Source organism: Anolis sagrei, chromosome 6 (genome assembly GCF_037176765.1).
Source record: "Anolis sagrei isolate rAnoSag1 chromosome 6, rAnoSag1.mat, whole genome shotgun sequence".
In the NCBI taxonomy this organism is placed as follows: domain Eukaryota; kingdom Metazoa; phylum Chordata; class Lepidosauria; order Squamata; family Dactyloidae; genus Anolis; species Anolis sagrei.
In genome coordinates, this window is record NC_090026.1 from 20619226 (window position 1) to 20646845 (window position 27620).

Sequence of the window (27620 nt, forward strand, 5' to 3'; positions counted from 1 at the left end):
TCTCTAATCAGCTATGAACAGATTTATGTATTTATTTGCCATCCCATCATGGTCATCACAATCAATCTCGCTAGTATTTATCCCATGCATTTGTTCCATGCATTTTCTCAAACAATGGCAAGCCTCCTGTTCCATATTGACAATATGATATCTGGGAGTCAGCATTTACAGTGTTCTGGAGTGCAACTGGGGAGACTCCTTGAGGTCCTGCTACAACTTTTTGATCAATTTGTCCTGCAGCCAGGAGAGCACTGTTTCCCAACACCTGAATTTTCAGCACCTTGGAAACACTTTGCTTGGAATGCCATGGGATAAAATGGTAATGTTTAGAGGTCACATTTGGTTTGTTAAAGACTATAAACATGAATCCCCAGCAGGTAGAAAATCTTAAGGCTAGGTCATCCTCTCTTACTGAATAGGATACTAGACAAAGACTTTTTTTTTTACTGTCAAGCATTTGAGGTTTTTCAAAGTATGAGATTTTAGAGTATAATGTATTGTGTCTCTGGGAATGACAAAAATAAAACCTGCTTCCTTATTTCACTTGATGATGACCTCTTTACAGACCGTGTGACTATTTTCTCTTTCAATTCTTTTCAGAAGCAATGGAGCAGTTACCACACTGAACTATATTTTGTCTTCATTCCCACATGGCCTCAAAGATGTTAGTGGTCTCTGCCTGCTTGAGAGCCCTCGATTGCATAACAGAAACAACATCTAAGGGGGAAAATGTGGCCCATGACCACCACTTCTCATATTTTTAGCATCGTTTGCCCAATGAAGGAGTTGATTGAGCTTCAAATGTTCGCAACATGTGCCATATGCATTTTGGTTGGCCAATAAAGGCATTAATCTTTCGTGAAACACTGAATGAATTATTTATCTTCCAAATGATCTTCGGTTGGCTCCTGGTTATGACATTAAGGTAAACATAAAGATCTCCCCTCTGTCTGACTCCATTTCTAAGCCGAAGAGCCAGTGTTATCCATAGACACCTCCAAGGTGATGTGGCCAGCATGACTGCAAGGAGCACCATTATCTTCCCGCAGAAATGGTACTATTGATCTACTCACATTTGCATGTTTTTGAACTGCTAGGTTGGCAGAAGCTGTGCCTAACAGCGGGAGCTCACCCCACTCCCCAGATTCAAACCATGGCATTAGTCCCTAATTTAAAAGTCTATCCAAGTCTTTACAACTTCCTCGTGGGAGAATATGGCTGATAGACCCAGAGCCCTTTCACATATGCACTTGCAGCACTATGATCTGCTGTAACAGCCATGGCTTCATCTTGTGGAATCCAGGAATGTGCAGTTTGTAGAGGCATCCCTGCTCTAAACTACAAACCATAGTTTTCCTTAGAACATTGCTGTGAAAGTTATAATGGAATCACAGCATTATAACTGAATAGTGTGAACAGGATTCAAAAGAATTTCCAAGTTTATAATGAGATGCCAATCTGTCCACATCTATAGGATAGGAGAGTCACAGACATCATTACTTGATGATTCATCATGAGAGAAGCCTCCCACAGGATAGAAAAACATTGGGGCATCCTCTGGGCAACGTCCTTGCAGATGGCCAATTTTCTCACACCAGAAGCGACTTGCAGTTTCTCAAGTTGCTGCTGATTCAGAAAAAAATTCCCACTCAGAAGGAGATAAAAGGAAGAACAAACGCTGTACTCGTGAGATGTTCCTCTTTGGGTAAAATACTTCTCTTTCTGTGAGCGGAAATGGATCTAAATTTCCCTATAACTAATTGTGACATATTAAATCACCTCTCAATTTTCTTTGTTTAAGTCCAGGCTATGACCTCTTCTCTGGAGAGTATTTCCTGTTAGCTAACTCTGTTGACAGTAACTGAAAGAAGATGAGGAAAAAGGGGGAAAGCAGGAAGAGGAGAGTGAAATGGGACATGTTTAAAGCTTATGAAAAAATGAGACAACAGAATGCATCTATAATATTTATCTATTTATTTATTTATTTATTTATTTATTTATTTGGGACATTTATAGCCCGCCTTTCTCAACCATACAGCGACTCAAGGCGGGTTACAGATTGGCACAATTCGATGCCATACATTCATAAAAGTGCGATTAAAAAACAGTCAACATAACAATATCAAAACATATATAAAAACCATTAAAACATATAGTCACTGGTGTCATCTTCTTAAAATCATTTTCCGGTAACATTGTCTGGCCATTCCATGTTCATCATTCATAATTTCATGTTATCTATTCTGCTGCATTCTCAAAAGCTTGCTCAAAGAGCCAAGCTTTTACCTTATTTCGGAAAGTCTGGAGGGAGGGGGGCAATCTAATATTCCTGGGGGGGGGAGTTCCAAAGCCAAGGGGCCACCACTGAGAAGGCCCTGTCCCTCATCCCCACCAATTGCACTTGTGATGCAGGTGGGATCAAGAGCAGGGCCTCCCCAGATGATCTTAAGCTTCTAGATGGTTCATAAGGAGAGATATGTTCGGACAGGTAAGCTGGGCCAGAACCGTTTAGGGCAGTGGTTCTCAACCTGGGGTCCCCAGATGTTTTTGGCCTACAACTCCCAGAAATCCCAGACAGTTTACCAGCTGTTAGGATTTCTGGGAGTTGAAGGCCAAAACTTCTGGGGACACCAGGTTGAGAACCACTGGTTTAGGCTAAACCCAACACTTTGAATTGTGCCCGGTAGCAAATTGGCAGCCAGTGGAGCTGACACAACATGGGGGTTGTGTGCTCCCTGAGTGCTGCTCCTGTTAGTAACCTGGCTGCTGCCCGTTGGACCATTTGAAGCTTCCAAAAAGTCTTCAAAGGCAACCCCACGTAGAGCACATTGCAGTAGTCTATATCTTACAGCAGTAATGTGTGTCTTATGACATCATCACATGGGGCATTTTAGCGTCCTAGGATGGTTCCCGCTAGTCCAGCAATGGCTGGACACACTGTTCATCACAAAATGTTGCCGGACTTCTGGCAGAGGGCCATAGCCAGAGTGGAAGCATTGTATGACACTTTCCTTGCAACATGGGAGGCTTCCCATGTTGAGCTAGTTCAAATGGAGCCAGCACGGATCCACAAGGCTTTGGTGATGCTTTCCCCATGTGATGGGGAAAGCGTCACTGGGAGGAAGCAGTGCGAAGGGTGATAGATTTGCCACGCTGCCTCTCAATTTGAAGTAGCGTGTTAAAGTGTGTGTTAAAGTGTGTTAAAGTCCTTAATAGTGCTCAGCCTCCTCATAACTCTTGGGAAAGTCTGAAGCTACACCTAGTTCTCTTTCCTTAGAGTTGTATTGCTTGTCTAACGTGTTCTGAACAAGTGAGCTTGATGTGTACTGTCCTAAGTTTCAACTGAATCTCATCTGTGAAATCACTAGAAAGAATCCCCAGTTGCCAGGTTTTTGCCCTGGGATGCTCCTAATTTAGCAACCCTTTGTCCAAATTCCCCAGCCACATTCCTAATCATCATCAGCTCATTTCACCATTTGCTTTTATTTTTCCCTCTCCTATATCCCTCCTCTTTGACCTTCACTAGAGCACACTGCTAATGTCACCAACTGTGAGCAGTTTGCCATGTACAACATTGTGCATCATTATTCTGAAGAAGAAAGATATTGCAAGAATGCTCAAGAGCATGTTTTTAACCTGGCCCAGGGTCTTGCACTATTTTCAACTCTCATTTCTACCCCTGGAGAGCTTGGTCTCCCTCTATATCCTGTTAGTAGTAAGCAACACACTTAGTGGTAGTATTAGCAGGAATATTCTCATGGTTTCAGTCTTCATGGAAAGACATTCTGAGTCAGAACTCCTTGACCAGAATCATGATAGTCAAAGGCATCAACTGAAGTTGTATCTTCGTGTTGGGTTAACAGGTCAAGAGCATCACAGGGCCAAATTTTGAAACCTGGAGATTCTTCCTAGTGGTGTCATGGGAGATCAGGTGTTACTGTGAAGCATATGGCATTAAGCATGAACCCCAGTGCTCAGAACATGTAAGTCAAGCAATAGCATGCCCAACATTGCTAGTTCATTATTTTCCACCAAGGCCCTACACTTGGAAGACAATCATACTCAGCCACGAGTGATAGCCTATGATGATGGTGGTTAGCAATTGTGATAATTAAGCTACCATATATACTCATATATACATTGACCTCATGTATAATCCAAGGGTAGTTTTGGGGGTCAAAATTAAGGATTTTGATATAACCTATGGATAGGTAAAAGGTAAAGGTTTTCCACTGACATTAAATTCAGTTGTGTCTAACTGTGGGTTGGTGCTCATCTCCATTTCGAAGCTAAACAGCTGGTGCTGTCCAGAGACACCTCCAAGGTCATGTGGCCAGCATGACTGCATGGAGCGCTGTTACCTTCTGCTGGAGCGGTACCTATTGATCTACTCACATTTGCATGTTTTCAAACTGCAAGATTGGCAGAAGCTGGGATTAACAGCGGGAACTCACCGCAATCCCTGGATTTGAACTGCCAACCTTTCAGTCAGCAAGTTCAGCAGCTCATGGTTTAAACCACTGTGCCACTGGGGCACCACCTGTGGGTAAGTAAAAGATTATTCTGCAGAGAAGGGAAAGTATCAGTGCTGACTCAGGGAGCCAGAAGTAGCACCACAGCAGAGAAATTAGAGGAAGTTGGTGGTTTTTAAGGTTCTCTCAGGCAGAACTAAAACCTTTCACCAATCTATTCAGAGAAAGGGGTGGTTCCTTTTTCCATTAAAGTACAGCACTCACATTGACCATGGATAAGTCAATCCAAGTCTTTGGAATTGATTTTTTTTTGGCAAAGGTTTCTAGATATATGCATAAGTATTTAGAACATTTCCATCCAGTATTATCTGGAACCAGTGCATTTGGAACAAATGCTGTCTATAGCATCAAAGACCCAGTGGCTTAAATCTGAACTTTGAGTGCTCCAAATGTGCAAGTTTCCACTTTTAAAAAAATTACATAAAGGGTGTGGTTTGTCAGATGACATGGGAGGTTGTCTGCGAACAATTGTGCGGTGAGATCACAGTCTGTGAAAACCTGTCCAAGTGAACAGAGTTGTATTTTAGAAGCGGGATCCCTTTGTGGAGATCTTTACCTATAACACTGGAGTGAAGCAACAGGTGGTGGTGGCAACAGAGCCAAAGGACTTCTCAGAATGAATGTGTCTTGCAGCATCCTCTTTCTTGGTTTGTATCCCATATGAACGAAAAGTCGGTTCAGAAATATGCCCTTGCAGTGGAGGGATGATCACATGCTTGCTATTAGTTCTTATTTCTCCTTTGCTTTAATGTCTAATTAAATAATTTCTTTTTCAGGTTGGTGGCTGCTTGGGCTGTGTCAGATGTCTAGAGGTGTGTATTAAATAAATCCTGTTTTGTTCATTATAGTCCTTCAAGTGGTGATAGTTTTCTTAGGGAAAGCATTTCCCTTGGTTTGGTTTCCTTCCAAGGATAAGGCAAATGAACAACAACAAAAACCCTCCCATCCAAAGGAACTCCTATAGACTTGTTGAAATAACTGAACTTATTAGACTTGGACAAGTTTAGGATATGTGAGCCTTTTATTCCATGAAAAAAATGATGAAGAGAGATTCAATACTTGGTCTTTGTGTGTGTGTGTGTGTGTTTGCATGGTAGAAGGATCATTTAAAATTTCAATGGCATGGGAACGAAATAAGAACATATTTCAAAGTGTGCCAAAAGTTAATTTCCATTTGGTTGACAAAGCCAAACTGCAGCTCAAAAATGATATGGGGAAAAGGCAAACAGTCACTGTCCTCCACCCATTACCAGGTTGATTTTGCTTTTTGTGGTACACAGCTGAAGCATTTACTGCAGAGCTTACTATCAACCAGTGGTTCCCAACCTTTTTTTGACCAGGGACTACTCTCCAAAATTAGTACCAAAAGGGTTACAAATCAGTTTTTAGTCAACCTTAGATTTGGTTTGGTTATTTATTTATTATTTATTAATTGACTGCATTTCTGTGCCGCCTTTCTCAGCCCGAAGGCAACTCAAGGCAGCTTACACTGGCACGATTCAATGCCACAATGAACATAAATGAAATTAAAACAAAATTAAAAACAATTTACACACATTATTAAAAACCCTATAAAAAGCATTTAGGGTGCTGATTTGGAAAACTGCATTGGATAGACCACATCAGCTCTAGTTTCTAATACAAAACATATGCCATCCAGTAGTCACCATCTGCTCGCCCACAGAAAACCATATGTAATAATCTAGAGCTGATGTGGTCTATCCAATGCAATTTTCTGAATCGGCACTCCAAATAACCCCAGGAACAGGCCTAAAAATGAAGACACCAAAGCGCTCCCACTTCCAGGCATCACATGGAACAGCTCCACTCAGGGCAAGGGAGGAGGAGGAGAAGCTGCAGTCAGGAGACTTGTTGTTGAGCCTTTCGTGGGTAGTCAGCCTCTCCACTCCGGTCATCTCCATTGCCTCGGCACTATAAGAAGGTTTTACGAGACTAGTCACTCTCGTTGCAACGGTCTAGTAATGGTGGGACCGTGGACCCACCATTTTAGTTCTTGGGGACCACTGGTGGTCCACGGACCACAGGTTAGGAACCACTGTAAACAACATATTTGTGTAAAGGAGTGGTGTTCAGAAACCTTTTACTGTTACCATTTTTTTTGTGACCCCAACATTGAGCTATAACCAATTTGAGGTCAGGACCCACAGTTTTTCCCATTTTACTGGAGTCAGACTTCACAGGTGTTCCTACTTCCTTCTATCTTATTCTTGATCTTAGAATCATAGAATGAAAGAGTTGGAAGAGACCTCATGGGCCATCCAGTCCAACCCCCTGCCAAGACGCAGGAATATTGCATTCAAATCACCCCTGACAGATGGCCATCCAGCCCCTGTTTAAAAGCTTCCAAAGAAGGAGCCTCCACCACACTCCAGGGCAGAGAGTTCCACTGCTGAACGGCTCTCACAGTCAGGAGGTTCTTCCTCATGTTCAGATGGAATCTCCTCTCTTGTAGTTTGAAGCCATTGTTCCGCGTCCTAGTCTCCAAGGAAGCAGAAAACAAGCTTGCTCCCTCCTCCCTGTGGCTTCCTCTCACATATTTGTACATGGCTATCATATCTCCTCTCAACCTTCACTTTTTTATTTATTTACCATCCAGGAGAATTATATCCCAAACCTTACATCTCTATCCACCCCAGAGGGATGGTTGCTTTGGGCGGAAATGTCAGCATCCGCTGCTGGACAGAAAGCGAAAAGCATGTTGAGTACTATCTTACAAAAGAAGTAAATAGATCTGCAACTACTCCATCAGTCAAAGTTGCAGACCCATGTCACGTGGTATTTCCAATTGTCAATGCCAGGATTTCAGATGGAGGGAGTTACTGGTGTTTATATCATAACAAGTCAAGCGACACTGAGTGGTCACCTCAAAGTGATATTGTATACATCAACCTAACCGGTAAGATTGTGACTTAGCCTTGTATATAACGACAACAACATCCATGAGGTCTAGCCAATATAGAAGATGGTGAAGGATACTGGAAGTTGCAGATCAGCAGTACTCGTAAAACTGTACAATTCACACCCCTGCTACAGATCATAGCAGAATTCGAAAGGATTATACTATTAAATCCAGCCACAAGTAGATCTCTACAAAAGCTGCTCCACTGGCTTTTGACAAGTTCCTGCGCTCAATTCAAAGTGCAGGTTATGATCTATAAAGGTCTATATGCATCAGGTCCAACCTATCTTTGAGACTGCATCTCTTTCTTTGAACTAGTGTGGGTTTTGAGATTGGCAAGGGAGGCCCTTCTCTCGGTCCTACCACTGTCTCAGCTGCAGTTGGTGGGGATGAGAGAGAAGGCTTTCTCTGTGGTGGCTCCCTGGCTCTGGAATACCCTCCCAAAAGAATTAGGTTAGCCCCCACCCTTCAATCCTTCCAATCCTGCCTAAAAACATGGATTTTTAAACAGGCTTTTGACCACGAGTAGGCTGAAATGGGCCCATATGAGGTTGACACTCTGGCACTTTAGTTGTGAATTGATGGCAGCAAGTTTTATCTACAGATTGTCTGTGTTTTTAAAATTGTGCTATTTTAATTTTTGGTTATATGTTTTGATAGTGGTTGTTGTTATAATTTTATGTGATATTGCTTTATATACTTTTACGTTATATGCTGCACCCTGGAGTGCCTTTTTAAGCCACCTCTAGTCCCTTTAGGGAGATGGTGGTGGAGGAAAAATAAAGTTTATTATTATTCTGTTTCTTTTAAGGTCACTTCCAGGTCACCAGGGGGAAGCTATTGCAGCTCCAAAGTTATGGGATCAGGAAAATGGCTCCCAACCCCTGCATCCCACCTAACTTGTTGCATAATACTATATCCTATAGTGGGAATGGGTGGGGGCGGGGAGGAAGGCTTATTCTTGATAGAGGACCTATGCAGTTACACCGGAGTTTCTTCTATTGGGAAAAAAAGAGGAAGAGAGAGGAGTTGTTTGTGACTGGGTTCAATAGCAACAGTCTTTTCTATTCAGAACTATATCAAGACTCATTAAATTCTTTCTATATTTAGATCCCATCCTGCCCAAACCTTCCATCGAAATGATACCTATAAATGAGATTGCTCCAGGGCTGAATGTCACCGTATGGTGCCGAGGGCCAGAAAATGGTCTGACTTTTGCCCTTTATAAAGCAAATATGCAGGTGGCATTTCAGACCACAAAACCCGAGACAGACACAGCTGAGTTTCTTTTCGTCATGCACACACTGGAGGATGCAGGAAACTACGCCTGCCAATACCACCAGAGAGGAAGTCCATTTGTCTGGTCAGAGCCAAGTCAGCCTGTGGAGCTGGTCTTCAGAGGTAAGGCATCAAACACAAAAGACTTCACTTCTTGCCATCCATCAAAGAGTTAAGAATAGATGGTTAGAAGGATCCTATAGTATAGTATGTCAGAAGGTGATTGTTAGAAGTCACCATAGAGATAGGGAACATCTGCAGCTGATTGGCTCCTAGTACAGACTATTCTGCAGCCACCATCCTTCTTGCCACAGGAAACCCTGCATGTAGCATATTATGTGTGCTGGTACGGCTGTACCAGGAGCTCCAACTTTATTTTCTTTCTGTTATCTGTTTGCAGTCATAGGGCAGGCCTCCTGTCCATCTTAATTAAGCTTTGGTTCCGCCCCTTGTTCAGGGCTCTGGGAGGGAAAGGAGCCATTTTTGGGCAGTCTCACACAAGGAAGCTAAACTATAGGACGCAGACCAGCTCGCTTAATAGCGAGAAAACAATGATTTTATTGTTTTATGTCTTGTGGATGGAAGATGGGAAGTCAACTCCAAATATTTTTATTGCTTTTAAATTTTTCTTTCTTTCGTTTTTAGTCAAAATATCTGGGAGGAGGGTATATTTCCAGTATATTTATTTATTTATTTGAAGTATTTATATTCTGTCCTTCTCATCCCGAAGGGGACTCAGGGCAGATCCCAAAACACATATACGTCAAACATTTGATGCCAATATACAATGACAGGACAAACAACAGTCCAGATAGCGGAATATAGGTTTTCCCCATCTTTGGCATCTTGGAGGCTGTAGTCGATTCTGGCCACTGGGGGGGGGGGGTGCTATTCTTCCATCCTCCATGCCAAGGAGCTGTATTCACAGACTTCCTCCTTTTGATAAAATCGCTAGCATTTTCTGGTATTTCCTTTATGGTGCCATTAAAATACCTCCCCGCTAAGCGTAGGGGTGGCTCAACCCATTACGCAAAGTAAGCATTTGCAGTATAGTTGATTTTGCCCAGGGGCGCTCTTGAGGCACTCTTGGGGGAAAATAGACCTTGACATATGTGAGTTGTAGTTACTGGGATGTATAGTTCACCTAAAATCAAAGAGCATTCTGAACTCCACCAATGATGGAATTGAACCAAATATGGCACACAGAACTCCCACGACGAACAGAAAATATATTTCAGTGATTGGTTGGGGGGGGGGGGGGTGCCAAAACACTGTTTGCTTACCGTTGAAAATTACCTAGGGCCGCCTTTGGCTAAGCGGTACCTCTTTATCTACTCACATCTGTTTTCGATTTGCTAGGTGGGCTGTGAGCTAGGCTGAAGGTTGGGTGCTCACTCCTGACCCAGGTTTCAAAATGCCAACCTTTCGATTGGCAAGATTTATTACAACTGGTGGTTAACCTGCTGTGCTAAAGCCCATCCCTATTTAAAGTAGTATTACCGTTATGCAATATTTGTTAATATAAATATATTAATATACCATTATACTATATTGTACACGTCAACTACAAAACTTATATTAAAACAACGAACTGATTTTTGAAAAACCTAGATTTCTATGATTTTATAGGTAGCGTCATGGCAACCTTACCAGCCAGTATTGCTTCAGGCATTGCTCTTTTGGCTCTCCTCTTGTTATTACTTGCCTATCTACTGCAGAAAAGAAAGAGGAAAGGTAAGTGAAACAATAAGGTGGCTTATGACTAGATTGAGGCTATCATAGTTTGGTTGTATCATCATAATAGATGAGTCACCACAAAAGATGATAATGTATGGTAAAGTGAAGGGCAGTAGGAAAACCACATTCCAGACTCAATCAAGGAAGCAGTAGCAAGACCTGAGCAGGGTTGTTGAGATAGGATGACTTGGCGGTCTCTCATGTATAGGGTCATCATAAATCAAAGTCTTCTTCTATCTCTTGGGTGCAATATATGCTGTTGTTTGTTGTCAACTGCTTTCAAATCACATCCAAGAGACCAAAAACAGCAGAAAAATTTCAAATGAAGGCAAGACAAAGTTCCTACTACAGGCAGTCCTCACATTATGAACAAGACAGGTTCTACAGGTCTGCTGCATTTGCTGTAACTCCAGATAGATAGATAGATAGATAGATAGATAGATAGATAATCTATTTATCTGGAGTTACACTCCTGAAGGGTTAACATCCCTGTAGTATTTGTTGTATTGTCTGTGCCCCTATTCAGAAGATTTCACCATACTTTTTGACCTTGTGATAATTGGATTTTGAAAAAAATGGTTTCTTGTGGAAACAAGGATTGGTGATAAAGCTTCAGAGGAGACACCTTTTCCCCATAATAACTGTTTCAAGAGTGAAGTTCCTGTCCAAGGGATTGATTTCTCTCACTTCCTATTGTCTCACCCCTGTTTGTAACTATGAGTTATTTGTAAGTCAGGTCTTTGTAACTCAGGGACTGCCTGGACAAGAATTAGAAGGGAGTTGGGTGTACCATCGGAATATGAAACAAATTAGCCAAAGTTTTCAATGGAGTATCTCTGATCTATAGGCACCATCACAAAGAAAGAAAATCAACCAATGGAAAAGGTAAACAATGTTCATATATATTAAAAATTATATTGATTTGTATAAATATCCTATTATTTTTATATCTTATAAAATGGGCATCCTAAACTGGAAAAGCCCCTTCCTTTCTCACTTCTCATCATGCACCCTCTTCTGCTCCCATGCTATCCAACTGTTTGGAAGGTGAACTGGTTGTGCAGGGAACAGATGGGGGACACTTCGACAAACAGTCAACAAGGATTTAAAAGCTGGTAAAGGCTTCAACCCATTTCTCCTCCTGAGTTTAACTGGCACAGTCCTCAGAATATAAATAAAGTCCTTGAGAGAAAGGCTCTAAATTACTTAACTTCTCTGCTGTTGTTCCTCTTCTTGGTGTCTGTCTGTCTCTGGAGTAATTCTGATGTGTGACTTGACTTTGTAATAACTCTGACGTGATTCTGTTTGTGACTTGAAAAGACTCCAACCTTTACTCCATCTCTGACGTGCTATTTTGTGGATCTTCCTAGCCTTCTTCTCTTCTCACCTTCCACTTGTAAAATGGCTGATTCTCTAAGGAACAAGAAGGGTTTCCCCTGAGGCTCTGTCCTTTGGAAGACTCTTAAAGAGGAAGGAGGAGGGGTGGCTTAAAGGGGCTATATAGACCAGGGGTCCCCAAACTTTTTAAACAGAGGGTCAGGTCAAAGTCCCTCAAAGTCCCTCAAAGTGTTGGAGGGCAGGATTATAATTTGAAAAAAAACATATTTTGAATTCTTATGCACACTGCACAAATCTTATTTGTAGTGCAAAAAAAAACTTAAAACCAATACAATAATTAAAATGAAGAACAATTTTAACAAATATAAACATATTAGTATTTCAATGGGAAGTGTGGGCCTGCTTTTAGCTGATGAGATAGAGTTGTTGTTGTTGTTGTTGTTGTTGTTGTGTGCTTTCAAGTCATTTCAGACTTAGGCTGACCCTGAGTGAGGGCCAGGTAAATGACCTTGGAGGGCCATATTTGGCCCCCGGGCCTTAATTTGAGGACACTTAATCTAGACTGACCCCCCCCCCCACACACACACACACGCGCACACACACACAAAACTATACACAAATTGCTAATTCTCTCTAACTAAAAGGGGCCTCAAATAGGGAAAACAATGAGAGTTCTTGTGAAGGCATGACACACCCTATTTACCTGCAGAATTGTCTGATTCTGTAAGTGGAAAAAAACATTTGAAGACAGCCATCTCACATGCCTTCTTTCACTGCTGTATTGTGCTCTTGTAACCCTCTTGAGGGCTACAGATCACTAATCCAGATTTAGTTCATGTCTTGAATTCCCAGAATCCCTGATCATTGGCAAAGTAGAAGTTCAAAACATCTAGAGGACTACAGTTTGAGAATCACTGCTCTAGAATTATCCCTGATGAATCTAGAGAAAGTCTAAAGCAGAAGGCAGTTGAAATTTCAGTGTCAAACTGGAGGCCTCCATCTATTATTGTGTTATGATTCTGGTAGAAACGTTCACCTTTTCTAGTTTGCTGTTCAGGAGCAATAATGACAAGCTAGAATATGTCAAGAGAAGGGCAACCAACATGATCAAAGGTTTCGAAACCAAGTCCTATGAGGAACAGCTGAGGGAACAGGGAATGTTCCCTCAGCTGAGAGTGGACATGAGGGCCATATTTAAATATCTGAAAGGATATCACATTGAAGGAAGGTAAACTTGTTTTCTTCTGCTTTGGAGACCAGGATACAGAACAATGGATTCAAATTGCAGGGGAAAAGATTCCACTTAAACATTTGGAAGAACTTCCTGATGGCAATAGCTGTTCAGCAGTGAAATATGCTGCCTCTGAGTATGGTGCAATCTCCTTCTCTGGAGGTTTTTAAGCAAAGGCTCGATGGCCATCTGTCAGGGGTGCTTTAAACTTTTGTTCCTGCATGGCAGAATGGGGTTGGACTGGATGGCCCTTGGGATCCTTTCTACCTCTATGAATCAATGTTTCTAGGAAGGTTTTCTTAAGTCAGCTTCTGTTTGCCTTGCCTGTTGTAGGCAAGCACACATTGCAACTGCTCCAGAGAAAGTGTTGCAAGGATTATTACCTAAGATTATTTTTATTACTCTAGGCCTTGGAACCTGATGTTGAAGAAATGCCTGATGAAGTTACCAATGCGACATTGAACCATCAGTCACAGAAAACCAAACTCAATGATGCTGAAATCATTTAACATCTGGCTTCAGGGGGTGTAGTCAAAAGCTTCTAGAATCCTGCCCATTCTCCAGAAAATATAGAACAACTCTGTAAGGGGACTAATGGGGGTAGAAATGATCAGCTTAGCATAGGTCTTCTGTTGGGAGTGCTTTGATTATGCTTTTCCTGCATGGCAGGCGGCTGGATTAGATGGCCCATGTGGTCTCTTCCAACTCTATGATTCCAGGTGAGCAAGTGGATATTTGCGCCATTTTGGATTGTAGCCAATATTTGGAATCTTCTTCTAAGCTTCAGCAACACTGTGTTTAAATGAAAATTGGCTTTTTTTCTGGCCGATCTCTTCCTTGAACTTCTAGCCTGGTGAATAACACTGGAAAACTCAAAAATTTGCTCACTGTGTTTAGTGACAGCTGTGTTAATCCAGTAAAGCTGTTGTTTTCTTATGCATTTTGAGTCTCTAGCTACTGTGTTTGATAAGGTGGATTGTTAATGCTTATAGGAAGTATGCATGAATGATGTATTCTATATCTTTGTTTAAGGAAGTTAGTACCACAAAAAATGCAATCATTTATGATGGAAACCAAACTCTTCCTCTCAAATAATCAGTAACTGACACTGGCATCAACCAGTGGTTTGGAAATGGCAAATTTATGGATTGCTTCCTTACAAAATAATAGAAATGAAATTGACATGATCATTTTTTACATTATCTTTCAACTGCGAAAATTAATAGTGATGTGAAGGTAGTGGAAACTTCAGTATACTACATCCCAGTTTACAGGAGAACAAACCTCATTCATTCACAGCAGCTGATGTCCAGTAAAACATGATTGGGCATGGTAGCAGTCAAGCCAGGAGATGATACTTTGTAAAGGATAATTAACACAATAGATTCAGGGAAGTATACCTAATTAACACATTTGGAATCCTGATCTGGTTTTTTTGAGTGCAGTCATTTTTGTTACTGTATTTACTTGAATTGCTAGGAAATCAGAAGATGTTGACTTCTTGGGAGGAGAGCAATGGCCAATCTCGATAAAATAGTGAAAAGTAGAGACATCACATTGGCAACAAAAGTCTGCATAGTTAAAGCAATGGTATTCCCCATAGCAACCTATGGGTGCAAGAGCTGGACCATAAGGAAGGCTGAATGAAGGCAGATAGAAGATTTTGAACTGTGGTGCTGGAGGAAAAGTTCTGAGAGTGCTTTGGACTGCAAGAAGATCAAACTAGTTCACACTCCAGGAAATAAATCCCAACTACTCATTGGAGGGAAGTATATTAGAGGCAAAGATGAAGTACTTTGGCCACATAATGAGAAGACAGAAAAGCTTGGAGAAGATAATGTTGCTGGGGAAAATGGAAGGAAAACGGAAGAGGGGCCGACCAAGGGCAAGATGGGTGGATGTTATCCTTGAAGCAACTGGCTTGGCCTTGAAGGAGTTGAGGATGGCAATGGCCAACAGGGAGCTCTGGCGTGGGCTGGTCCATGAGGTCACAAGAGTCGGAAGCAACTGAATGAATAAACAATAAAACAATACTTTTGTATATACGCCAGCCTCATATATAGGTTGTTGACAGGTTTGGGGCTGAAATTATGGCTTTTGATATGAGTAGGTTGAGGGTAATTCTGCAGAGAAAGGAAAGTGCTAGTGCCACTTCTGGGGATCAATCGCCCAAAGGAGCTGTCACCAGGCTTTGAAAAAGGCTGGAAGAAATGCTGCAGCAGAGAAAGTAGAGAAGGTTGGAGATTGTTTTAAGTTCTGGGATGGGCTAACCGCTTGCTTTTTCCATTTTGATGGGAAGGGTGGTGCGGCTGGGTAGAGAACAGCAACAGGACTTTCTTTCCATATTACTTTTGAGCTATATGCCTGTTAAACCCTGGCTTCACACATCTAAACTTACCTAAGCCTATTTATGGTAGGGTAAAGATAAAGGTTTTCCCCTGATATTAAGTCTAGTTGAGAGTTGGTGCTCTGGGGGTTGGTGCTCATCTCCATTTCTATGCTGAAGTGCCGGTGTTGTCCGTAGACACCTTGTGCAGGTACAGCTGTACCAGGAGCTCCAATTTTGTTTGCTTTGCATTTAATGTTTGTTGCAGTCCTAAGCTTCAGGGACTCTGCAGATAGGTGGCTTCTTTTGGCTGCAATCATAGGGGAAGCCACCTGTCAATTATAGTTAGATTCCCTGGTCCCGCCCCCCTTTTGGGTTTTGGAGGGAATAGGAGCCAGTTTGGGTTCAGTCCACACAGAGAAGCCTTTCATGCAGGACATAATACCAAGAGCTCCTGTAGAAAGCTTCGTCTTCTACGGCTTGGCCGGGGAGATACAGCCCCACAGCTTGGCCGGAAGATATACAGCCTTACAGCTCCTTCGCTGAGGGACTTCAGTCAGCCATCACTGAAACCTGAACTCCTTTTTCCCTGGAAGTCTACAAAGCTCTGCTTGGTAAGGGTCACTCGTGGAAGCCAGAAGCAGTTGGTACCGGGTGCAGGGGTTCCACGCCAACAGAGGCAAAGACAGACAGCCCAGATTAGAAGTTAAGGATTTCCCTATTAGCTAAAATACAGTTTATGAAGATAGTGTCTGTTCCCTGTGGACAAGATTGAGAGAGAGCCAATAGACTGTTAAGAAAGCTTTAAAGTACCTGTTTGTTTTCATTAATAAAGAACTTTGTTGAACCTTTGAGCAATCTAGAGACTCTGTTTTAAGGAAATCCAAAGGCCTTTAATCTGAGGCAGCCCCGGCGTCCCATTGGGCACACAGAATTTATGTCCTGTCTACAGTCTGATGCACAGGCCCAGCGTGCGACAGCACACACCTCCAAGGTCATGTGGCCGGCATGAGCGCCATTACCTTCCCGCTGGTATTGATCTACTCACATTTGAATGTTTTCGAACTGCTAGGTTGGTAGAAGCTGGGGCTAACAGCAGGAACTCATGCCGCTCCCCAAATTCAAACCTGCAACCTTTTGGTTAGCAAGTTCAGCAGCTCAGCACTTTAACACACTGCACCACAAAGGGCTATATATGGTAAGCTCAGTTATTTCAACATCCTTACTCTTTGGAGGTTTTTTTGTTGTTGTTCCTTTGCCTGATTCCTGAAAGGAAACCAAATTAAGGGAAATGCTTCCCTTAAGAACACAATCACCATTTGATGGACTATGATGACCAAAACAGGATTTATTTAATACCGACCTCTAGACATCAGTCACCGCCTGAGCAGACACCAACCTGGAAAGGACATTATACCGTTAATGGTACAGCAACTGTGTTATAAGGCCTAACAACCATTTTATGTGCTCACCTCTCCATTGCCAGCACATATTTCTGGTCCTGCTGCTTCTCCATATAGGTTACCAACCAAGAAAGAGGATGCTGAAATATTTGCTGATAAGTCCTACTCCCTGGGCTCTGTTGCCAGCATCATCTGTTGCTTTACTCCAATGTTCTGCAAGCAAAGATCGCCACCTAAGTGGTGCAGTTTCAAAAATACTCAGGCAGTTCTTGGCAGTCTATGATCTCACAGCATGGTTGCTCACTGACAACTTCCATGTCATCTGACAAACCACATCCCCTTTTAGGTTGCAGTCATGACACCCACACCAAAACCAGGCAAACTGTACCAATTACTTACTTTAAGGACACTCAGGCTGGATCTACACTGCCCTATATTCCAAAATCTGATCCTAGATTATCTTCTCATCCTAGATTATCTGTCAATGTAGACTCATATAATCCAGTTCAAAGACTATAATATGGGATCAGATCCTGGGATATAGGGCAGTGTGGATCCAGCATCAGTTGAAACTTATTTTATTCTGGGTTTTTACCTCAAAATGAAAAGGACTTCTGAGCAACACATTAAAGGAATGGGTCTTTGGAGCTAAATAATGCATTAGTACTAGAGCAGACATGGGAAACTTGGGCCCTCCAGATGTTTTGGACTTAAGCTCTCACAATTCCTAACAGCCTCAGGCCCTTTACTTTTCCCCCTCAGCCGCTTAAGATGAGAGAAATGATGGACGCTGATGGGTTGAGGAAGAGAGAACACAAGAGAACAGACATGGGTATCCTTTTTAGTTATGATAGTCAATGTAGCCATGGTAGCTAACAGCTAATCATTTGAGCATAAATAACTAGTTCAGCATTCCACAAAGAGTGCTACCTTTATTGGCCAACTGCAGGGGTCCCCAAACTAAGACCCGTGGCCGGTTGCAGCCCTCCAAGGTCATTTAGCAGGTCCCTGCCCTAAACTTTATACTTGGGGTCATCCTAAATCTAAAACGGCTTGAAGGTACATAATGACAAAAATCCTAATTTACTATCACATCGGCCAAAAGCAGGCCCACACTACCCATTGAAGGAAGATAGATGCTTTTGAATTGTGGTGCTGGAGGAAAGTTTTGAGAGTGCCTTGGACTGCATGAAGATCCAACCAGTCCATACTTCAGGAAATAAAGCCCGACTGCTCATTGGAGGGAAGGATAGTAGAGGCCAAGATGAAGTACTTTGGCCCATCATGAGAAGAAAGGAAAGCTTAGAGAAGACAATTGAGCTGGGGAAAATGGAAGGAAAAAGGAAGAGGGGCCGACCAAGGGCAAGATGGATGGATGGGATCCTTGAAGTGACTGGATTGACCTTGAAGGAGCTGGGGGTGGTGTTCTTAAATACTGTAGTGTTCTTTCATGTATTTTTGCAGTATGTTACATCCAGCATGCATAAAAATCTGTGGGTTTTTTTTTTCAAACTATAGTCCGGTTGTATAGTCCGTACAACACTCAGAGGGATTGTGAACTGGCCCCTTGTTAAAACAATGGTTCTCAACCTGGGTTCCCCAGATGTTTTTTGCCTTCAACTCCCAGAAGTCCTAACAGCTGGTAAACTGGCTGGGATTTCTGGGAGTTGTAGGCCAAAAACATCTGGAGACCCCAAGTTGAGAACCACTGGCTTAAAAGGTTTGAGGGCCCCTGCTCTACTGTTTTCTTCATCAGGCAAAGGATGTTAAGAAATAAGAGGGATTAGATGATGTTTTTGTTGTTCAGTTGAGGGATTTCAAGCCGGCAGAGACCATTAACACCTTTGGGTCCATGTGGGGATAAAGACAAAATGTAACTGCTTAGATATATTTAAATAGTCTTGCTTCTGTTTCATTATATCCGAAAAGGATAGAAAAGGAAAATACTCCCACTCTCAAAACTTTCTGCAAAATAAGGAAGCAGAATTTATATTTATCATTCTTAGCACAGACACAGTAAAGCAGCCCCTTAAAATATCTAGCTTTAAAAAATCTCAAACACCTGGCGGAAAAAAAGTCTTGGTCTATCATCCTACCCAGAAGTTAAAAGAGAATAAGCTAGCCTTACGATCTACCCTATCTGCTGGGGATTCACATTTATAGTCATTAATAGCCAAATGTGGCCACTAAAATACTGTTTTAGCCTGTGGCGGGGAACACGGAAAGAGGCTCCTTGAAAACTTAGTAAATATAGTTGGGTATCCTCTGGGCAACATTTCTAATCTCTCCAACCCAAAAGCATTTATTTTATGCAATGCTTTTGACACGAAATAAAGAAAAGCCTATTGGACCCCAAACAAAATGTTTCCAAGGCGTTGAAAATTCAGGTGCTGGGAAAAAAGGTCTACAGTGCTCTTCTGGTTATTATCTCATCAATACTGAACAGGAAACCCACCACTGCTTTGATTTAATATATTGAATGTACGAGGATTGAATGAAAAGTAGTGCCTCCACCTTTGTTAGTTGGGTTTGGATGGGAATATTTTAATAAATCAAATGCAGAAATAATCCTTAGAATGTACTCTTTAACTACCACTATTCACTTTTTGACATAATCACCAGACATTGGATACAAGTTTTCTGAACCTGTCACTAAAGAAGTCGACACTCTTTCTGCAACCCATCATGCACAGATCTTCCAATAGTCTAGCAAAGCAATAATGTGACCCACATTTTCTTGTGAAATGTTGATTTTGCTTGAAATTTCTCTTTGAGTGAAGTCACAATCGTACTGAATCAATCTGTCAACCTTTTGCTTGTGAAACTCGGTGGTTGCTGTCACAGGACATCCAACTCTTTGCTTATCACGCAAGTCAGATGTTCCCACCTCAACATCTTTAAACTTACTCTCCCAATGACACACAGTACTCACATCAACAAAATCATCATAAACAGCTTGCATTCTCTGATGAATTTCCTTTGGGATGACACCTTCTGCTGTCAAGATTTCAATGACTGCACGTTGCTTAAGTCGCATTGACCAATTGTCTGCGCAGGGTTCCATACTTTGCACTTTAACAACACAACCGTTCAATGCTAAGGCTTCCTGACAAAATGGAACTGTAGAGGAGAGTCTACTGAACAAGCCAGTACCTGCCGCATACCAGTACTGCCATCTGATGAGGAGTTACAAAGGTAGAGGCATTACTTTCATTGAACCCTCGTATAGTAACAATGATGATTATGATGACCATGACAGGATGGAGAAAAATAACTATTCACATCAGGTGGAAGAAAATGGAAAGGGTCACAATTTGTTCTGTGCTCTCATGTAGTTTCAAATTTATGACAACCCTAAGGTAAAGCAATCATGAGGTTTTCTGGAGCTGTGTGACTTGTGCAGCAAGGTTCATGGCCAAACAGAGAACTGAATGAACCCTGTTCTCCAAGAGTTAGAGTTCACGAACCATGCTGGCTCTCTACAGTCACAATATTTTCACACTGAATTCTAGAATCTCTTTATGTACTACCAAAAGAACACACATTCTTCAATTTCGATAATGTATTGATTATGTTGTAAAAAACTTAGTTCTTTGATAACTCGATTTTGACTTGTATATTTGTTTTCTTGTTTTCAAAAACTATTTGAATAAGGAAGAAACAAAGCTGCTTTCTGAGAACCGTTCACATCCGCTGGATTTTGCCTCATAGTTACAAATCTAGAAGGGGAAGTGGTTTGTTGGGCAGTATAACGACAAAACCTTGCAGAGAGAAAGAATTCCTACAGAGCATTTTTAGAAATGACTCCAAATGGAGGTCCTTCATCCTGGCGATAAGAATACCATAAATGTATAGGCTGCTGGTGATTACAAAGCCTTCAGCATGAAGCCCTCACTCAGCATGATCTTTCTTGGTTCGTATTTACAAGCAGAAGGGTTGGCATGATTTGGGTGTTGCTCAGATCCCTTCCAACTAATGGAATTGTTTTTCCAGGGTGGTGGTTGACCAGGCAAGGATGCATGGTGAGAGGTGAGTATGAACAGAAAATCAAAACATTCATCTTTCTGGTGGTGAGATAGGTAAGGAACAGGGACTAAGTGCCATGGTCTTATTCAGCCACATTTCTAAGACATAGGTCGCATATACACTGCCATATAAAATCCAGATTATCTGCTTTGAACTGTATGGCAATATAGACTCATATAATCTAGTTCAAAGCAGATAATCTGGATTTTATGGCAGTGTAGATGGGGCCATAGTCATTTCAGTCTGTCTAAGTATACAACGTAATTTTTAAGCACTTTTAAAGTTTATTTAGAGAGCATTTTGTAGCAGACTCAAAATACTTGATGTGATTAAGTATCACTTATATTATGTACTTCTTTCTCCGAGTTAGTCGCAAGTGTACTACGAGATTCCTTTGGATTCAGCTTGTCTTACTCTAGCATAATGCTGTGGTGTCTGTAAAATGATTCCCAGTCTGTAGCAAGCCCAAATTCTTTGCCTATGGCCAGGGATGGTGGAGAGATTTGTTTCTGAAAATTTTGCTAAATTTTGCAGATTTTGTCAATTTAGTGTGAAAATAACTTCACAGTTGAATATGGTAAAACCTGAGAGATGTGTGCATCCAGTTCCAGGGCTTTGACTGCTTAGTGCTTAAAGGCATTGGTTTGAATCTTTATATGTTTTATTATTTTGGGGGGTGCTGGATTGGGGTTGCTGGCTCTTTTTTCCTGAGAGGAGCCTTATCTTTAAGACCTGTACAAGAGTATTCAGTTGTGCTTTTGGCCATTGGCTGGCTGGCTCCTGAGAAAGGAGATTTTCATAGTTGTGTGTGTGTGTGTGTGTGTGTGTGTGTCAGAAGCGACTTGAGAAACTGGTGTGAGAGAATTGGCTGTCTTCAAGGATGTTGCCCAGGGGACGTCTGGCTGATTGATGTTTTACCATCCTGTGAAAGGCTTCTCTCATGTCCCCGCATGAGAAGCTAGAGCTTGACAGACAAGAGCTTACCCTGCTCCCCGGATTCGAACCTTCAACCTTTCGATCAACCAGTCCTGCTGGCACAAGGGTTTAACCCATTGCGTCACTGGAGGCTCCTGATTTTCATAGTGAGCTGCAGCAATTTTTCAATTAATGTTTTTAGATACTACTAGCTGTGCCCTGCCACGCGTTGCTGTGGCCTATAGTAAAACTTATCAAAGTTGAGGTAGATATCTGGACTATTATGAAAAAGAGGTCCCTACTTATTCCTTCCCCCTTTTCCTCCCCCTTTCTCTCCTTTCTTCCTTCTCTACCTCTTTCTTTCTTTCCTTCTTTCACTACTTGGTTTCATCCTTCTCTCTTTCCTTCATTCCCTCCCCCTTCCTTCCTTTGCCTTTCTTCCCTCCCTGTTTGCTTCCTTCTTTCTCTTTTTATTTCCTTTTATTTCACCACCATCATAACAATAACAATAATGCAATGCATTGCCTCCGGGACCTGACACCTCTCCCATTCCCCCTAAAAGGGTCTCATAGGAATAATAGCATCATAATAATCATAGAAATAACAACCTTTACCCGCCACGCGTTGCTGTGGCCAACCTTCTCTCTTTCTCTCCTTCTTTCCCTCCTTCCTTCATTCCCTTTTTTCTTTCCTTCTCTCCTTCCTTCCTTCCCCCTTTTTCTTTCTCTTCTGGTCTCTTTTCTTCCTTCTCTCTTTCCTTCTTTCCTTCCCTCCCTCTTTCTCTACATCTTCCCCCTTCCTTCACTCCCTCTTTCCTTCCTTCATTCCCTTTTTTCTTTCCTTCTCTCCTTCCTTCCTTCCCCCTTTTTCTTTCTCTTCTGGTCTCTTTTCTTCCTTCTCTCTTTCCTTCTTTCCTTCCCTCCCTCTTTCTCTACATCTTCCCCCTTCCTTCACTCCCTCTTTCCTTCCTTCATTCCCTTTTTTCTTTCCTTCTCTCCTTCCTTCCTTCTCCCTTTTTCTTTCCCTCCCTCTGTCTCTCATTTCTTCCTTCTCTACCTCTTTCCTTCCTTCCCCCTTTTTCTTTCTCTTCTGCTGTCTCTCTTTTCTTTCCTTCCATCTTTCTTTTTCTTTCCTTTTCTTCTTCCTTCTTTCTCTAACTTTCCTTCCTTCCCCCTTTTCTTTATTTCCCTTTCTCTTTCTTCCTTCTTTCCTTCCTTCCTGTCTTTCCTGGATTTTGACAGGGCGGGAAGGGGCGGGGTGGGGTTTGGAGGTGACGTGAAGTAAAAGGAGGTAAGATTGGAGCAGGCGAGTGATGGAGCGTGAGGTTGTGTGTGTGTGTGCGGCAGCGGGGGGAGTGATGGAGCGTGGGGTTGCGTGTGTGTGTGCGGCAGCGGGGGGAGTGGGGTTGCGCGCGTGTGTGTGGCGGTGGGGGGAGTGATGGAGCATGGGGTTGCGTGTGTGTGTGCGGCAGCGGGGGGGAGTGGGGTTGCGCGTGTGTGTGTGGCGGTGGGGGGAGTGATGGAGCGTGGGGTTGTGTGTGTGTGTGCGGCGGGGGGAGTGATGGAGCGTGGGGTTGTCTGTGTGCGTGTGGCGGGGGTGTGTGTGCGAGAAGCGGCGCGGTGGGGCTTGGAGTGGGCATGGCTTCCGCAGAGGGAACTGTGTGCGCGCGCCAGGGAACTTGCAGCTGGGCACCAATGCGCATGCTCAGTTGTTTTGCCGTTTTGTGAGTGTGTTGTTGTGTTGTTTTTCATTTTGAGTAGATATGTTTGTACCTTGTGGGTTGTGTTATGGGCACGGGGATTTTGGTTAAGTTTCGTTGGGGGATTTTTGAGTTTTGTTGTTTTGCCGTTTTGTGAGTGTGTTGTTGTGTTGTTTTTCATTTTGAGTAGATATGTTTGTACCTTGTGGGTTGTGTTATGGGCATGGCAATTTTGGTACAGTTTCGTTGGGGGCGTTGTGGAGTTTTGCTGTCTGGTTGAACCAACCTAACAGATTTATATATATAGATTAGATACTATAATTTGTTGACTTTATATCTTTTTGTGTTTCTTCTTATGTATACATATTTTTATTCTTCTGTGAACTGTCCTCAGTTGTGAACAATCTAGTTTTGAGATTAAAAGAAGATATTATGCAATATAATGAAATTTGTGAACCAAGCAAAAATTATTCTGCTTGCTCAGAATTGTTGCAGCTATTGAATTTGGCCGGTGCACATGGAGCAGCTGTGCATGTCTCTATCTAAGATTATGCTAAAATCCACATATTTCTTATACAAGATAAATTGTTTAAAGACATTCAAAGGAAGCAGAAAACAAATCAGGCAAAGATACTCCCCAAGTAATCTCGCTAGCCATACAGTCAGGAGATGACTACGCAGGCTCCTCGGCTTGAAAATGGAGGAAAGCACCTCCCAGAGCCAGAGATTAGCACCACCTCCAGAAGCCGGAAATGAAAAAGGAGAAGCCCCTGCCTTTGTTTGTGTTTGTGTGTCCCATTGTATATTATTGTAATGGCATTGAATGTTTGCCTGTGTATGTAAAATGCTGTAATCTGCTCTGAATCCCTTAGGGGAGATGGGCCAAATATACATAAAGTGTATTATTATTATTATTATTATTATTATTATTATTATTATTTGAAACACAACAAGATGAGTCCACAGCAGACACTCTGCTGGCTGTTGAATTGGATCACACGTCGGACACTTCCCAAGTGTCTAGGACTGTGTGATATATCAGCGAAAAATGCATGCAGATCCCAGTAAGGTGGCCTTCTGCAGCTGGTAGATCGTAATTTTGTCAGCACTGATTGTGTTTAAGTGTAGGCCAAGGTCTTTAGGCACTGCACCCAGTGTGCCGTTCACCACTGGGACCACCTTTACTGGCTTGTGCCAGAGTCTTTATTATTATTATTATTATTATTATTATTATTATTATTATTATTATTATCCAAATTGGACTTCTTGTGGTCAGTCTAAACCTCTTACCATTTTCTAGTGTAAAACAACAATCATGCAAAGCAATTGGTTTAAATTTTTTTCTCTTAGTGAAGCAAAATACAATCTGTGAAAAAAAAAATCAGAGAAATGAATTGTATATTGCAGATATCATTGGATTCTATTTCCCAGCATTCCTCACCATTGGATATACTGGCTAGAAATAAAGGGAGTTTGTATAGTTCAACAGCCACAGAAAGACACATAAGAATATTTGGAAAGTTCAATTGGTGCAAAGGGCTGCAAGGCAGAATGTTAACTAGGGCTGGCTACAGAGAACACATCCTTTCCTTGTTTCAGCAGTTCAGGAGGTTATTGGGGGGGGGGGGGGTATGGGGGGGGGACAACTGCAACTACTGCATATGATGAAGCATTGTTTCTTCCCACATAAGTTCTGAAATCTTTGATGGCAGGCCATTTTTTCAGTCTTGCCAATTTCACAAACATGTTTGGTGAGAATGTGACGCAAGACTTAGCTCATGCATTTCCTCTAACTCTCCCAGTTTGGCAGGAACAGTCCCTATTAAGCCTCTATTGCCCCCACTGGTGCAGTGGGTTAAACTGCTGCGCTGCTGAGCTTGTGGACCAAAAGGTTGCAGGTTCGAATCCGAAGAGTGGCGTGAGCTTCCGCTGCCAGCCCCAGCTTCTGCCAACCTAGCAGTTCAAAAACATGCAAATGTGAGTAGATCAATAGGTACCACTCCGGTGGAAAGTTAACAGTGCTCCATGCAGCCATGCCTGCCACATGACCTTGGAGGTGTCTACGGACAACGCCAGCTCTTCAGCTTAGAAATGGAAATGAGCACCAACTCCCAGAGTCGGACACGACTGGACTTAATGTCAGGGGAAAACCTTTACCTTACCTATCCTGCTTTTCAGCAGGACTTAAAATGTCCCAGGTTTTCACTCTGCTTCCCACTTTCTGTCCTCAGCTTACTTTAGTGGCTGCAAGCTGAATTAAGATATAAAAGTAGATTGCACTCAACCATCCTGTTATGGAGAGGATGCAGGGGGATCTTGTCCTTCCCAATCAACTCTGCAAAAAGCAAATTGCTGCAGTCTCTCTTAGGCCCCTTTTACACTGCCCTATATCCCAGGATCTGATCCCAGATTATCTGCTTTAAACTGAATTATATGTCTCCACTGCCAGATAATCTGGGATAAACAGATAACCCGAGATCAGATCCTGGAATATAAGGAAAGTGGGAAGGAGCCTTAACTTCTTTGTTCTTCCTCATTAGGAACTTTTGTTATACTGATTGCACTTCAATGTTGCTTGGTGGCACATCCCAATTTTCAACTGTGAAATGTTAGATGGCATGTTGTTGCAGCTACTCCGGTTTCTGGTTTCCTCTCTCCTATATCTCCTTTTCCAATCCAGGACAAGATGAGCCAGCCCCTTCCATCTCAGTGTATCCCAGTGCAGTGGTTGCTCTGGGTGGAAATGTCACCATCCGCTGTAAAAGCAAAAGATACCAACAGAAGAAATTTGTTCTGGTCAAAGAATCTTCATCACAGAAAAAGGTGGTGATGGAGGAAAAACAGGCTGAGAAATATGAGGTTACATTTTCTATTGCCAATGCCAAATACTCAGATGGGGGAACCTACCAGTGTCAATTTGAAATCTCTCCTCCGGAATGGTCACATTTCAGTGAGAAAGCACGCATCTGGATAACAGGTAAGCCTTGCTCAGTATAAGTAAGTTTTCTCCTGTTACTATGTGTAATTTCCAACTTCTAACAACTCTAAGGAGATTCTGTTCTGGGGTTTTCTCAGTAAGATGTGTTCAAAGGATAATTGGTACAACTCTGTCCTGTACTGTTATGTGTGAAGTTATCCAGGGCCTCAGTCAAGAGCAAAACAAACCCCAGATTTCATTCACATTTTTGTGAAGTTTTTTGGTCCTATACCCTTTTGCCCATATTCTCAAAAACGCCGATGCAGATGGAAGGCATGCATTATTATTTTTTTACCAGAGAACAGTCATTATTTACCACACAGTAGACACCTTATTATATAGTAATTTACAAGCTACTTCAATCCCTGCTAGACTTGCTGTAAACACTGCACATTACAATAGGAAAACTGTTATAGTTATCAGCAATTTTATCTTGCACCTTCCTAGAAATGTTGTTTAGTTTTTTGGGGAGCAAATTTGCTTTGGAGAGTATGGAATAATTATCAGAATTAATAAATTAAAGAACCCTTTGTCCATGAATGCTCTCATGAGAAACAAGTTAGTATAAACAAACAGCAAATGTCCCTGGTTGGTTGGCGCCTCAATAGTATCAATTTGAATGAAAATAGGTTGCCAACTAATGGTTTAAATAACCTTGTTGTTAATTCTGTTTGCCTTCAAGTTGTTTCTGAGTCATGGAGGTCCTAAGATGAACCTATGATGGGCTTTCCTTCACAAAATTCGTTCTATGCAGTGTTTGGCCTAGACATCCTCTGAGGCTGAGAGAGTGTGACTTGACCAAGGTCACCCAGTGAGCTTCCACTGCCAAATGTGGAATTAAAATACATCACACTGGTTTTCTAAATTAATTTAGAAATGACACTGAAATGTGCTCATTCAGCTCATCTATATAAATAAAAATGTAATGTTCACCTGTGGGATTCACATAACTCAAAAACCTCTGGATGAATAGACACCAAATTTGGCCACAATACACTTATCAGGCCAACGAGTGACCATCACTCATAAAAACACTGAAAAACACAGCAGAAGATATTCTAAAAGCCAATTTTTCCCTAAAAAGATGCTAAAGCGCATGCGCGAAAATGACTCCACCCCGGCAAACAAAACACAGAACAGCATATCCCCACTCTCTTCTGGACTACAGCTCCCAGCATCCCCTAGACCAGGCATTTTAGGAGAGGAGGATGATCCAAATGCACTGCTTCCAAGATGCA

The 27620-nt window shown here is 42.1% G+C and overlaps 1 protein-coding gene across 1 annotated transcript in view; it reads left to right on the forward strand.

Annotated features, from left to right (window-relative positions):
- The first annotated feature begins 5019 nt into the window (after positions 1 to 5019).
- Positions 5020 to 27620, forward strand: part of LOC132777908 (immunoglobulin superfamily member 1-like) — a 54220-nt gene continuing 31619 nt past the window's right edge. The window contains exons 1-9 of the mRNA XM_067470496.1: positions 5020 to 5179; positions 5309 to 5344; positions 7150 to 7449; positions 8563 to 8853; positions 10360 to 10464; positions 11315 to 11352; positions 13444 to 13542; positions 17528 to 17597; positions 26086 to 26382. Of these exons, the coding sequence (XP_067326597.1) occupies positions 5149 to 5179; positions 5309 to 5344; positions 7150 to 7449; positions 8563 to 8853; positions 10360 to 10464; positions 11315 to 11352; positions 13444 to 13542; positions 17528 to 17597; positions 26086 to 26382 (1267 nt within the window). The 5' untranslated portion in view covers positions 5020 to 5148. The remainder of the gene's footprint in view (positions 5180 to 5308; positions 5345 to 7149; positions 7450 to 8562; positions 8854 to 10359; positions 10465 to 11314; positions 11353 to 13443; positions 13543 to 17527; positions 17598 to 26085; positions 26383 to 27620) is intronic.